This window comes from Penicillium rubens, assembly GCF_028828025.1.
Source record: "Penicillium rubens strain IBT 27055 chromosome Unknown utg000003l_segment0_segment0, whole genome shotgun sequence".
Lineage (NCBI taxonomy): Eukaryota > Fungi > Ascomycota > Eurotiomycetes > Eurotiales > Aspergillaceae > Penicillium > Penicillium rubens.
In genome coordinates this window covers 4,109,314-4,122,497 of record NW_026890601.1, presented here as the reverse complement: position 1 = coordinate 4,122,497, position 13,184 = coordinate 4,109,314, and the positions used below count along the sequence as shown (strand labels likewise).

The 13,184-nt window shown below is 51.2% G+C and overlaps 5 protein-coding genes across 5 annotated transcripts; 4 read left to right on the top strand and 1 right to left on the bottom strand.

The window, feature by feature from the left end:
• Positions 1–274: 274 nt before the first annotated feature.
• Positions 275–4,588, top strand: N7525_007782 (uncharacterized protein; the record flags this gene model as incomplete). Its single annotated transcript, XM_002568194.2, has 3 exons — positions 275–627; positions 686–3,085; positions 3,133–4,588. 3 exons carry the CDS (start codon positions 275–277, stop codon positions 4,586–4,588), a joined length of 4,209 nt encoding a protein of 1,402 aa, XP_002568240.2.
• A 402-nt stretch (positions 4,589–4,990) lies between these two features.
• On the top strand, positions 4,991–7,416 carry nfr1 (putative AIF-like mitochondrial oxidoreductase (Nfrl); the record flags this gene model as incomplete). Its single annotated transcript, XM_002568193.2, has 3 exons — positions 4,991–5,426; positions 5,486–5,678; positions 6,177–7,416. 3 exons carry the CDS (start codon positions 4,991–4,993, stop codon positions 7,414–7,416), a joined length of 1,869 nt encoding a protein of 622 aa, XP_002568239.2.
• A 180-nt stretch (positions 7,417–7,596) lies between these two features.
• On the bottom strand, positions 7,597–8,799 carry N7525_007780 (DNA-directed RNA polymerase I subunit RPA43; the record flags this gene model as incomplete). Its single annotated transcript, XM_002568192.1, has 1 exon — positions 7,597–8,799. One exon carries the CDS (start codon positions 8,797–8,799, stop codon positions 7,597–7,599), a length of 1,203 nt encoding a protein of 400 aa, XP_002568238.1.
• Positions 8,800–9,103: 304 nt separating this feature from the next.
• On the top strand, positions 9,104–10,296 carry N7525_007779 (J domain-containing protein; the record flags this gene model as incomplete). Its single annotated transcript, XM_002568191.1, has 3 exons — positions 9,104–9,148; positions 9,210–9,734; positions 9,793–10,296. 3 exons carry the CDS (start codon positions 9,104–9,106, stop codon positions 10,294–10,296), a joined length of 1,074 nt encoding a protein of 357 aa, XP_002568237.1.
• A 1,020-nt stretch (positions 10,297–11,316) lies between these two features.
• N7525_007778 (uncharacterized protein) lies at positions 11,317–12,188 on the top strand (the record flags this gene model as incomplete). The annotated part of the gene is made up of 2 exons (XM_002568190.1): positions 11,317–11,696; positions 11,783–12,188. 2 exons carry the CDS (start codon positions 11,317–11,319, stop codon positions 12,186–12,188), a joined length of 786 nt encoding a protein of 261 aa, XP_002568236.1.
• Positions 12,189–13,184: the final 996 nt, after the last annotated feature.

Genomic DNA, 13,184 nt, shown 5'->3' with positions numbered 1-13,184 from the left:
CAAGATGTGCGCTATTCCAAAAGAGGCTAGCGTGTCCTCCACGCGGATTGAGCTCTGATCAGTTGCTTTCATCTTCCACTCGAGCACATGTCCAGTCCTATGGGCATCTGTCCTCACGTCAAATCTCAATCAAATTTGCTAGACTAGCTCGGACAAGCTGGATTAACCCCGCACCGAAACATTACTTCCGAGTACTCGAATCGAAACCTCCAACACCATCGCGAAAAAGTCCATTCACCGCGTCAATGATTTAGCTCACGACTGACCATCCACCATGCGTCTCCACCTCGTTATCTCCCGCCATGGCCTGCCGGTCACGCGCATTCTCTGGACAACGACTTCGTCTACTTCTATGCTAGGTGAATATGGGACTCAGCGCCCGGCATCAACCGCAGCTGTTGCATCGTCTCGCACCCCGAACATCGCCTTCTCGAACGGTGGATATACGGTCGCACAACTCCTCGAGGATGTGAATGAAGTTGTGCCACTGGAAACTGAACCTAGTGTCTTTGATGCGGAGTTCAGTGGCCAGTGGGGATTGGAAGATTATGTTGTCGAAGTTGCTGGTTCAGAATGCCTCCACTTCATGGAGGTTGATGGCTTGCTCCGAGACGGAGACGAAGTTGTGTATGTGCATCTAACAACCATTCTAATGTCGTACACTGGGCTAATTTCTCGCCTTTAGTATCCGCGCCCTTCAATTAGCAGACCTCCGGACCAGAAGGCTGTGTGGTCGCCACCAAATTACTGCCGATGGCAAGCATCTGATCGACGGCGTACCTTTTGGGTCACCGTTCTTGAAAAGAACTACCTCTACACGCCCTGCAATTACTATCCCCCCAAGGAAGAAGCGGCGCACGGTCTTTTCTGGCTGGGAGCACGCTCCAGAATTTGCGGCCGGGGAAGTACATGCCGACGAGGAAGGTGATGGAGAGTGGCTTCCGCCTCCAAATACCGGGTTCGGGAAGGAGCTTTCTGTCGTGCCCGCCGAGCACGAAGAGTCCCTCGGCACGGTTATTCGTCATCCCGTTGACCACGCCACAGAATCTGACAGTGAAGCGGATATGTCTGAGATGCCTGAGATTGAGGAAGATGAGTTGGAGAGCGAACTCCAGGCGCTCAAAGAGGACTTTGAAGAACCTTCTCAATTCATTGATATCAGGAACCAGACTCGGAATGCCAGTGGGCACCCACTACGTGCTACCTCGATAGCCAAGCGACCAACTTCCAAGGGCTCAGTCGCAGCTGCCTCATCTCTTTCCAGCAAGCGGTCTCGCGCAGATGACACGTCTCCCAGGACCTCCAAGGCTGTGAGATTCAACAAGGGAGCTGAACAGGAGGACGAGAGTATGCCTGCTCTCCCACAAATTCCGCAGGCCCCACAGGTTGAGGAAAGTGCTGCTGAAACTTCCGTTTCTGATTCGTCCGATTCATATGTGTCTTCAGACAGCGGTTCCGATGACGATTCCGACGATGATTCTTCAAGCGAGGTGGAGCCTGCGGCGGAGGCACCCTCAGATTCAGATTCAGATTCAGATTCATCCTCAAGCTCCGAAGAATCTGATACATCAGACTCGGATTCCGATGAGGAAGCGGCGCCGCCTGTTCAGAAAGTGCAACAACGGGTTTCTGTCGGCGCTCCTGGTGAAGGGTCCATACGCACCAAAAAGAGTAACAACCGCATCAAACTACGCCGCCGTCTATCTAAGCTCAAGCAGCTAGGCGCTCTCCCACAACAAGCAGGTTTTGATGCATTGCGGGCGTGGGAAGAGACCCACGGAGGGTGGCATACTCCGGAACAATATCTTAAGCCTGAGCCATTCGTGCAACCTCAAAAACCTGTGGAACCGGAACAAGAATCTGCCGAATCTTCCATCAAGAGGCAAAAGAGAGAGAAAAAGGAAGAGGAGCAGAAAGAGTTCGAAGCCAAGCGCCAGAAGCTGCTTCGCGATCTTGCGTCGGGTAATGGTGTTGATGTGGACGGGATATCAGAGAAGGAAAATGTCCCGCCTGCTCTATCTGCCGTTGGGGAGACCCCTGTGTCAGAAGAAGTGCCCGGCAAGGATCGGCAGGAGCAGGAACCTGCGAACCGACGTACCCTGGACATCGCCAGCTCACGACGCATGCTGTTCGGATCCCTGGGAATGCGAACACCAAAGACTAAGGAAGACGAAGAAGAAACGCGGAGAAAGCTCGCTGCCAAAGCTAGTGCATTCGGGCACCGGAACAAGCCTTCTAAGCAAGACGCCCAAGAAGAGACTGACCAGATGCAAGATGATGAAGATGCATCCGACATTGATTGGCAAAACAAGCTTGTCGTTCGTGCTGTCGAGTGTCTCTATCCCCAAGTTGATATGACCGCGCCTCCCTATCCTTTTGTTCAACGCTGGGACCAAGCAGCCAATGCATCGATCCGTGAGCTCAAGGGCCCCAACAAGAAGCGGAAGAGAAAGCAGCGTGTTCAGGTCTACGAAGGATATGAGGATCAGGAGGAATACGATGAGAATGGGGATTATTACGCCAATTACGAGGGTTATTACGAAGGCGAAGCCGGTCCCCATTACGAAGGTCATTGGGGAGGCGAAGCTGCTCCTTACTATGAAGGCCATTATGCTGGCGAAGCTGAAGGAGATCAGATCAATTATGACGATGCCCCTGAACCTGAACAAGCTACCTTCGATGACCTACCATCGATTCCCGCCGACATAAATTCTGTCCCTGATTTGACTGAGAGCGAAGCGAAGGTCGGCGCAATCATTGCATTCCGGCAGCTGGACATGTCCAAGGCCACGAACTGGCAACCTCAGATGTCTGAGTACCGAGTAGCCGAGGTACGCTCTGTTAAAGACCAGGGGTTGATTAATGTACTACTGGCCAAGCGAGACCGAAAGCCCCCATCAGCATCCGACGACGAGCCCCGTCCATTCAGCAAGTTCGAAATACCAGACCTAGCCAACGACGAGGGAGACGATGACGGCTATCGCGAACTTACCTTTGCTGAACTCAGCGATCCAAAGCTTCTCCAACCCGCTGCGCAGTCGGGTGTAGAATCTCAAGACCAGAACAATACTCGAGAAGGTAGCATGTCAGTGAAATAAACTCTGGTTGTCGGCTCATGCTTACATGTCCAAGTGTCTCTGTAGTTCAAGAATCCGTACCAAACGCCCAAGCAGCCCTTGCTGACGAAATGCACCTTGACGACACAACCTTTGTCACCATCGGAAATGAAGTTAGCCGTCTTGAGTCCCCAGGGATGCCCGATGAACCTATCCAACAAACCCCTGGCAGAGGCGTGCCCCAGATCCAAGTCCAGAGTGGGTCTAATGAGCGCAGTGTTACTCCCCCAATCCCTTCACCTTCTTTCACTGGGTTTCACTCTGCTCGATCCTGGCAGCAAATGACCCCTGGTGTTGAGCTCAGTCGCGAGCTTGAAGGCCATACCCTCATCGGAGGAGACACGCCATCGGCGCTAGTCAATCGGGACGAGGATCCTTCCGTGTTGTCATACGCTTCCGCAAATCAATCCTTCGCGGATGATCCCGAGGATCAAGAAATGTCCGATCATGAAGAACATGAGCGCCAGGTTGTTAACGAAAATCTTGTGCCGCCCGGCGATTCCGGGGACAGCGGTCCTCAGTCTGGCTCACTTCTGTCCACCATTGACCGTAACGGTAATACTGGTGCGTCTGATTCTGGTTCACTGTTGGTGGAAAGAGATACGAAGATAGACAAGCCTAGTGCGGCTCCGAACAGCTCTTCTGAATCGTGGAGAGATCTTTTAGACCGATTAAGAAATGGACCTTCGGAGCCAAGCGACTCTCTTATTACCAGCGAAGGCAATAACAGCGAAGGCAGCAACGGTGAAGACGCCAACAGTGAACACGACAACAGTGAACACGACAACAGTGAACACGACAACAGTGAACACGCCAACAGTGAACACGACAACAGTGAACACGACAACAGTGAACACGACAACAGTGAACACGACAACAGTGAACACGACAACAGTGAACACGACAACAGTGAACACGACAACAGTGAACACGACAACAGTGAAATCGACAATAGCGACGGCAACAACAGCGAAGGAAACCAGAGTCCCGAGCGGTTGGAAGACAGTCTGCAGCACTCCTACCTGGACCTCAATTTCTCGGCGCTTGACTCCCCACGGGCATCCACCTCGCGCTCTCCCAACCCACCAATGAGTGCTCAGCAGGATGCCCAATATCAAAAGCAAACCTCATTCCCCTCAACATTTGAAACGGAATCACCTGCTGCATCTACTCGCTCCAAAATCTCCCAGCGAGTGGGTGCATCCGAATCCGTCTCCCAAATCCCCGCCTCCCAGGCATCGGAAGTGATTGATCTCACCTCCAGCCCGCGTGAAACACCCGAACCCACCTCCAATTTGAATCCATCCCAGCGCTCCAAATCTGCAGTGTATGGGAACTCACAACGTGAGGACACCCCTCGCTCGTCTGGACATCCACCCCGAGCTTCTACTGGGAGACTCCAACACATGGTGGAGGTGAGTATCAGTCCTTCCAGCCAGAAGAAGAAGAGGCGCTCGTCACGCAAGTTCTGAAATACTGGATTATTTGTTATTGAAAGTTGAACATTGAAGAGATATTGGATGTGGCATTTTACGTTTGTATATGTACGGGCGCAGAGCGATGGCGTCTAGGAACCTGCACATTCAATTTGCTTTTTCCCTGGACATTATTTTATTTTTCATCAAATACAAGATTTTATTCTGAATCCATTGCAGATCATGACAAAACGTTGGCAGTGATTGGTTGGATTGGATATAAAAAGTGATGTCATGGTAGCTGTATACTTCATGTTGCATTGATACCTTACATCTGTACATCTGTAGGTATATCCCACACCTTGGAAAGCATTGCAATGGATCCAACAAAGACACTGACGTATTAATTAAAGCAAGTTCTTCTTCAACTTTCCTCTTTTCTCCTCTTTTCTTCTAACCATGTACCGACTAAGTACGTGGCCATCCATCCAACTATCCCGGCGGTGTAACTCTCTCTGGTCATTACGCCATATTCCTTCACCCCGCATATCCAGCTTACTCTTGACCTCTTCTTCTTCAACCTCATCTTCTTCATCTTCTCCAACTTCTTCAGTACCTACTACCAACTTATCCCCATTCAAAACCATCCAATCCATACGAAATATATCCACAATGTCCCAACAATACAAACTAAAGGACATCTCCTCCTTCACGTCCCTCAAAAATCTAGACAAGATCGAGGCTGAAGTCGAAGGCATTGAGGAAGGGAAGGTTCTCCTCGTCAAGCTGGACGATAAAGTCCATGCCCTCAATACGCGGTGCACGCATTATGGAGCACCGTTGAAGAATGGCGTCGTTACCGAAGATGGAAGGCTTACCTGTCCGTGGCATGGAGGTAAGTTTCCTTCGTTCAAGACAAAGACAAGAACAAAGAGCTAACGTCTATATGTACAGCCTGCTACAACGTCCCCACTGGGGATGTTGAGGATGCCCCAGCTCCCAATGCGCTTAACAAATTCGCAGTCTTTGAAAAAGAAGACGGCGTGTACATCCTAGCGAAAGAGGAAGATGTAAAAGCAGGACAGCGCAATCCAGTCGTTAAATGCAGTGTGTCACAACCGGAAGAGAAACTTGTTGTTGTTGGAGGGTAAGTTGTCTTTTATTTTTGCTTCATCACTATACCCATTCTCCGTGCTATATTGAACTTAACGGTGTGAATGTATGGGTAAGCGGGCTTTTGGCCAAGCGGTTGATGTTGGCGACGAGTTGGCGCACCGCTTGTTTGGGACCCGCTTATCCTCAGCTCGAGTGCCGATGGATCTCGAGTTGCCGGATCGCCCCCGGGCGATGAATTTTTTATTTTTATTTTTCTCCCCTGATATTCACGTGCTTTCTTGGGCCATGGTGCTATTCACACGCTCCACCATGCCCATGCTTCATGCCTGCTCCCAGTGCTTGTGCTGCTCCCACTCTACGTGCTTCACTATGCCGCGCACGCCAAGTGCTTCACTATGCTGCCCTCACTACAGTGTTATTCCCAGCTCCCCAGTGCATCAATGACACCCCTTGTCTCACACACCCTATGCATGTGTTCCTTCATTCCATCTCATTCAGATAATTAGATACCCACACTAACGCCAAACAGAGGAAGCGGAACTCTCGGCCTTATTCAAGCCATCCGCGAGCTCAAGTACCCCGGGGCGATTACAATCATTTCCCAAGAGCCTGATCTAATCATAGATCGAACCAAGCTATCCAAAGCCCTAATTACAGACCCAGCCAAGATCCAATGGCGGCCACGAGAGTGGTACGCCGAAGCTGCCATAGAAACCATTACAGACGAAGTGACAGCCGTCGACTTTGAACAGAAGTCCATCTTCACTAAATCTGGCCGCAACGTCCCTTACACCAAACTAGTCCTAGCCACAGGCGGCCTCCCACGCAGACTCCCGCTCCAGGGCTTCAATGGGGAACTAAACAACGTCTTCACCCTGCGCACCATCCATAACGTGCAGGCAATTCTCGCAGCCGCCGGCCAAGACAGAAAAAACATCGTGGTAATCGGCAGCTCCTTCATCGGCATGGAAGTCGGCAATGCGCTCTCGAAATCCCACAACGTGACAATAGTCGGCATGGAGTCCTCCCCAATGGAGCGCGTAATGGGCACACAAGTCGGCCGCATCTTCCAAGGAAACCTCGAGAAATCCGGAATCAAATTCAACCTCTCAGCAAGCGTAAGCCACGCATCAGCCAACCCGTCAGACAGCCAGACCGTCGGCGCAGTCCACCTAAAAGATGGAACAACCCTCCCAGCCGACATCGTCATCCTGGGCGTAGGCGTCCGCCCAGCAACAGACTTCCTCCGCGACAACAAATCAGTCACTCTCGAGAAAGACGGCTCCATCAAAACAACCTCCCACTTCCTCGTCCCAGGCTTGCAAGACTCTGTCTTCGCCATCGGCGATATCGCAACTTATCCCTACTTTGGCCCTGGCGCTGACGCTGACGGCTCCCCAGTCCGCATCGAGCACTGGAACGTCGCGCAGAATTCGGGTCGTGCGGCTGCGCGCGCGATCGTGCATGCGCGGCATTCTCCGCTGTCATCACTCAAACCTAAGAGGTTTATTCCGGTGTTTTGGTCGGCTCTTGGGGCGCAGTTGAGGTACTGTGGAAATCCAGTTAACGGGTTTGATGATGTCATTTTGCAAGAGAAGGGGGAGGCGAAATTTGTTGCGTATTACACGGCTGGGGAAACCATTGTGGCGGTCGCTAGTATGGGGATGGATCCGATTATGACTAAGTCTGCAGAGTTGATGAAGGCTGGGAAGATGCCGGGGAAGAAGGAGATTGTTGGTGGTGCGGATGTTTTCGCTGTTAAGCTCTAGGTGGGATATGATGACTTGAATAATGAATATGGGAAATAGTTTGGAATCAAGTGTTTTTCAATTGACATATACACATTCGAAACGGAAAATAAGAACAAGCAAACCGGAACGCCCATCCAGGATGTAGTCAACAGTGATGTATGATATCGGTGCTCATGCAGACATGTACACAGAGCGAATTTATTCGTCCTTGCTCTTCTTCGACTTGGAAGACTTGGACTTCTTTTCCTTCTTTTCCTTCTTTTCAGTCTTTTCGGTTTTCTCGGTCTTGTCCTTCTTCTCTTTCTTCTCCTTTTTCTCCTTCTTTTCCTTCTTCTCCTTCTTGGGGCTGGGGTCAAGATGCACATCCACAGTGGAGAGCTCCTGCACCGCCGACGCGGCCGGGACATCCATCACGGGAATAGATCCAGAGAGCTTCTTGGGAGATGAGAAGAATGACGGCGGCAAAGACTGTCCTTGACGCTCAGACTCAGAGAGCCTCTCCTCCTCCTCAACAGAAAGCATAGTTCCCTCAATACTAAGGAATCCACGATCCCGCTCAGAACCGGGAATGACATCCACGTCGACAACACGGAAGCGCACAGATCCATTCACGCGGTGTCCAGAAACAGACTGGAAGTAACCAGTGTGAGCAGATTCATCCTCCTCCTCGCCGTCAATGGCGATCTCCTCCGCAGAAAGCGCAGCAGGCTTAAAACATTCCTTCTCGGCGTCGAAATCCGCCATATCCTTATCAGAGCCCGAGTCGTCATCTGTCAAAGCCGGCGTCTCGGCCTCCTCACCAGGCGGCACCCACTTCCAGTTCGAGGGCAGACGCTTGCGCTCAACGCCAACAGAGAACAAATTGAACACAACAGCGCCGAGGAATCCCTCCGACTGCACATTCACCCATCCGTCCAAGGTCTGCCCGCGCTTCGGCCGGAACACCAGGAACGTGGCGGTCAGGTAAACGTACAAGACGCCGTACTCGTCCGCCGTTGTGGCGAGGGTGAGCGGCTGCGGATTCAGATCCGAGGAAGAGCGTGGACCTGCCGGCGGCTTGCTGGAAATTGAGGCATTGGAGTAAGCCAAGACGGCGCCCTTCAGCGGCGGAAAGTAGGTCAGGAGCAGTGGCGAGAGATGCTCGGCCAGCAGCGAGGCCAGCGCGTGCGTTGGCGAGATGGAGATGGGTGACAGGGGCAGGTAGAGGGTTGCTGTTGTGAGGGTGAAGGGGGACTCGGGATTGGAGTCTTGGACTTGTGGAGTTGCTTTTGAGGATGGGGTTTGCTTTCGCTTTTTGGATGGTGATGCGGATGTGGATGCGTCCTTTTTGGATTTGCGCTTGCGCTCTGTGTCGGCTGACCGCAGCGGTAGGTTGTCGATTTCCATTGCGTCAATTGCCATCGTGGAGGCAATTTGGGCGCTCCACGGAGCTTGTCGTGTCGATGTGGAGGGATTGGAGTGCTTCTTTTTTTTTTTCTTTTGGGCGTCGAGAACTTTTTTTTTCTTTTGGCTTTTGGAATGATGATTTAGGAAGGCGGTGGAGCTAGGCGGTGACGGGACGATAGATGGTTCCCCCCGGGATTATTTGGGGTCGATTGCTATCGCCAAGTGGCGCTTAGGGATCTATCTTTTATCTTTCTGGTTTTTGATTTCTGTTTTGATATGGTACAGGTGGGATTATTCAGGTGAAATTGATTTACTCACCATGTCATCCCTCCTGCCTTTCTTCGGGTGGGCTGTTCTCCCCAATGTGAGTGGAGCGCGATACGGAGCTGTACAAGACGTGGAATGGGAGCTGATACGAATGACAGTACGCCACATCATTTCTACAAAGTGTCTACTATGGCTTAACCATACGCGCTGGTGAACCCAAGCCACTTCCTCAGACTCCGCGGTTCGAGCGTCATCGCCGCCGTATCTTCATCTTCGTGATCACGAGCTACCTCCTCTACACACTCTACGAGACCTTCTACCAGGTACAGCTTACAGGCGATTACTACCAAGCCCTAGGCGTATCACCATTTGCCGATGAACGCGCAATCAAGTCGCGGTTCCGCCGCCTCGCAGCTCAATATCACCCCGATAAAGTCGGGCTGGACAGTGGGTCCGATGCTTACTTCCTGTACCTTCGACAGGCACAAGAAACACTGGCGGACCCGGTGAAACGATTTGCGTATGACCGATTCGGGACAGATATGCTCGGATGGGGCGAGCAGAAGACCATGCGCGACTTCCTGATGACCTCGTTGGTCAAGTCGATCGTCCCGCAATATATCGGCGGGTTTGTCACAATGCTTGTACTGAACTGGCTGTGGTGGGCGAATTGGGGCCGTTACGTGAGTGCACAGTATCATTATTTGGAGTGTTTCAATCGTATAAGCTGACTGTCGTTAGTGGCGCTTCTACACGTTCGCCGCGATGCTGACCCTCGAACTCGGCTTGATTACGCACCCCCAGGCGGTGTTCATGCCTACTGCATACCTTCCCATCGCGCTACAGGCTTGGCTGCCTAAACAATCATTCTACCTCCTCCCCTTCCAGATCCTGACGCTAGCCCGCCGCGCCTCCATCATGCTACACATTTTCATCTCGCAGGCCGCACCGCCCACCGCTAAAGTCGCTGGGAATGGAAATGGCGGCGATAAGATATCGCCGCAGACTGTTCAGCGGATCGGAGAGTTGATCCAGTTGACGCGCGGCACGGATATGGAAGCGACGCGGGCGCTGCAGATGGGCCTAGCTCCTTTCCGGGGTGACCGTGAAAGCGTTTCGACGCTCCGACGGGGCATGAAAGAAGGGCTGATCCTCGGCGGGGTGCGGTCCAGTCCTGAGGTGCAACGTGCCGTGGCACAAGTGGTTGAACGACGCAAGGCTGACGGTGACAGTAAGCGCGATTGATTGGATTTCAGTAGACTTGAAACTACATATGTAGAGGTTAGATTGTATATTTTACATGTTTCAAGCTATTCCAAGGTATTCCATGAATTCTTTGTATCTTTGTAATCGACAAGTGTATGGAATTTTAGTTAGCTGGACGATCCCTTGGCAGTTTCGCGTAATTTGGCAATTCTTTTGGTTCCGTCAACTAGTTAATCGAAGTTCAGGTTTCCGAGGTGGCGACCCGTAATGTTGCTTTGTGAGAACGAAGACTCGTGATACCCTCACCAGATCTGTTGAGAATGAGTCCACCTGGACTGACTTGATCTCAAAGAGATGTGAGTTTTTCTCTCTTTGTAGAAAAAGACCAAAAAAAAAGGCGTATCTCTCGAGACATCATGCGGTCAGTGAGTTATTTTCGGGATGCAGCGGGTGTGGAATGAGATCCATCAACGGGTTAGGGTTACTTACTATATGTTGTATTGGAGGTTAGACTGGTAAGTTTCTGCCTAAGAGGATATTTGACTGGAATAGACGAACTTGAGGTCTTAGCATTCACTTATCGAATACATATAATATATCCATACAACATATATAACACTATAATAATAATCAAATCGAGTACAAAAGAACAAGAAAAGCTGTATATATCGGTATTGTATTGTCACACTCTCGTATCAAGCTCCCCCCGTTCCCGAAGTGGCTGGGCCAAGTTGGTAATGACAGTACGCCGAAGTCCACACCTTCAACACATCCCCTGTGCTTCATGGTATGAGTTTTTCTACGATGAGGCCCACGATCCCTTTTTTACTTCGCCCCTTCCTTGTCCTTTTCCCTTTTCCCTTTCCCCTCCCTCCATCTTCCATCCTCCGGACTATGCGATCGAACTACACATACTTCTTCTACATCTATAAGAGGGCGGTAGAAACACACACCACGTCACGGTGAATTGCCTACACTTCCGTCACCAGAATTATTCCCCTCAACCATATCCGGTACCCTCGCGCAATCCCGTCTCATCCCCCCCCCCATCATCACATCATGCCCGCCGCCACTCCAAATGGTCGCTCCCGTGGAGCTAAGAATTCCTCCAACTCCTTGATGGTGGTTCTCAAGCTGTCTGGGGATACTCTCCAGCAGTTCGCCAGCCCAAAGATCAAGGGTCAAAATAATACCATCAAACCCAACGACCACTCCTCACCAGCTTCGTCCACCGAGCTCCCTACCGTCCGCCCATCTTCTGCCGACAATGGCTCCGACGCCGACGCCATTTCTACACCCGCCACAGGGGCGACTGCAGGCGATACACCGCGTCGGAAGGGTGTTCCGGGTCCCAAGCCAGGCAACAAAAGGACAAAAGAACAAACCGACCCTTCTGCAAAGTCACGGGGACGCCCTGGCCCCAAGAAGAAGCCCAGACTGTAAGCAAACCTACAACACGCTCCAATGCAGCACCACAACGCTAGGACGAAAGAAAGAGCAAAAGCTAACTTACCATCTATATTAGTGACGAAGGTGAGACTACAAAAATCCCGGCTGCACAGCGTCTGGGACCAAAAGCCAACACCGGAGCCATCAACGCCGGTCTGCGCGCGCTAGATCGCACCGGAGCCGCGTGTCGCAAATGGGAACGCAAGCCCCTACAACTACGCAGCTTCACCGGTGTTATGTGGCAACTCCCCTCCTGGCGCACACCGGGTATATCCAAGTCCGACGACTCGGTCGATGGCAAGGTTGCCGCGATGGAAAGTGGTGATAGTGATACAAAGCCTACGCTTCATGCTCCCGGCACTGACACGGCCAATGGCAGTAGTGCTGTGCCTAGTGAGAAGAGTAACTCCGGGGATGGCGATATCACCCCTGCTTCTCATCTTGTCGAGCCCTCGTCGCCGGCCATTGCTATGACAGCTTGAGTATGACAGTGACGATGTCGGATGGGGGTTTTTGTGTTGTACTTATAGATTTTGCGTGCCTTTTGTCTTTCCTTTGTTTCTTTGTTTCTCTGGGTTCTATGTCGGATCTGGGTTTGGCGTTGGAAGGAACTGTCTATGGCTAATGGGCTTATTATTATTTTTTTAAGTGCACCGGGTTGTAGCCGGGGATCTGGCTTATTTCACTCGGTATGTGTGTTTTGTATTATAGCCCTTTTCTTCTTCTTCTTTGCTGGGTATCAGCTATGTTTTTATCTTCTGTTCGAAGATCTTTGCTCTGGGAGCATAACACAGTTAATTTTTTGCTCCAGTTGTGGCTATCCATAGTATGTGGCTATCCATAGTATGTGGCTATATACTTGGATCTCTGGGTACCTGAGTACTTGGAAGTATACATTCGAACAAAGTCCTTGTCTGCCCGACTCCTAGTAGCACAGTAGCCGAGCGTCGATGTCCTTGGAAGTCCGCATCAGCTCGTGACATGATACTCACCTCCCCTCTTTTCCTTCTCATCCTTACAACATCCCGATTCCCCTTTCCCCGCAATCTATGCATAAAAAGCGATTCGTGATTCTCAAGATCTAGCTATTTCGCTATAACTAGGCTCTACACGTCTTTTTTTTTATTTTAGAATCTCGGATCTGACGGCTTTGTATTTTAGAATAGTGAGGTTGCGACGTGGTAAGATCTGCTGCTTTCAGACCTGTCACGCAACGTCACGCACCTCTGCTGTGAGTCTCCACGCATCTTTCACATATCTTGGACTTTCCACGCACTCTTTTTATCACAAGCACCCATTAGCTCCACGCACTCTACCCCGTAGCCTTTACTACCACGCACTAGCATGTCGTTATCTCCACATTACTACAGCGGCTAATGCTTACTACCACGTACTTACAGGACCCCTCAACTTCGTAGCGCAAGTCCCCAAACGAAATCCGGATTGTGGACCCCAAAGCCAAAAAGCGAACAAACGAG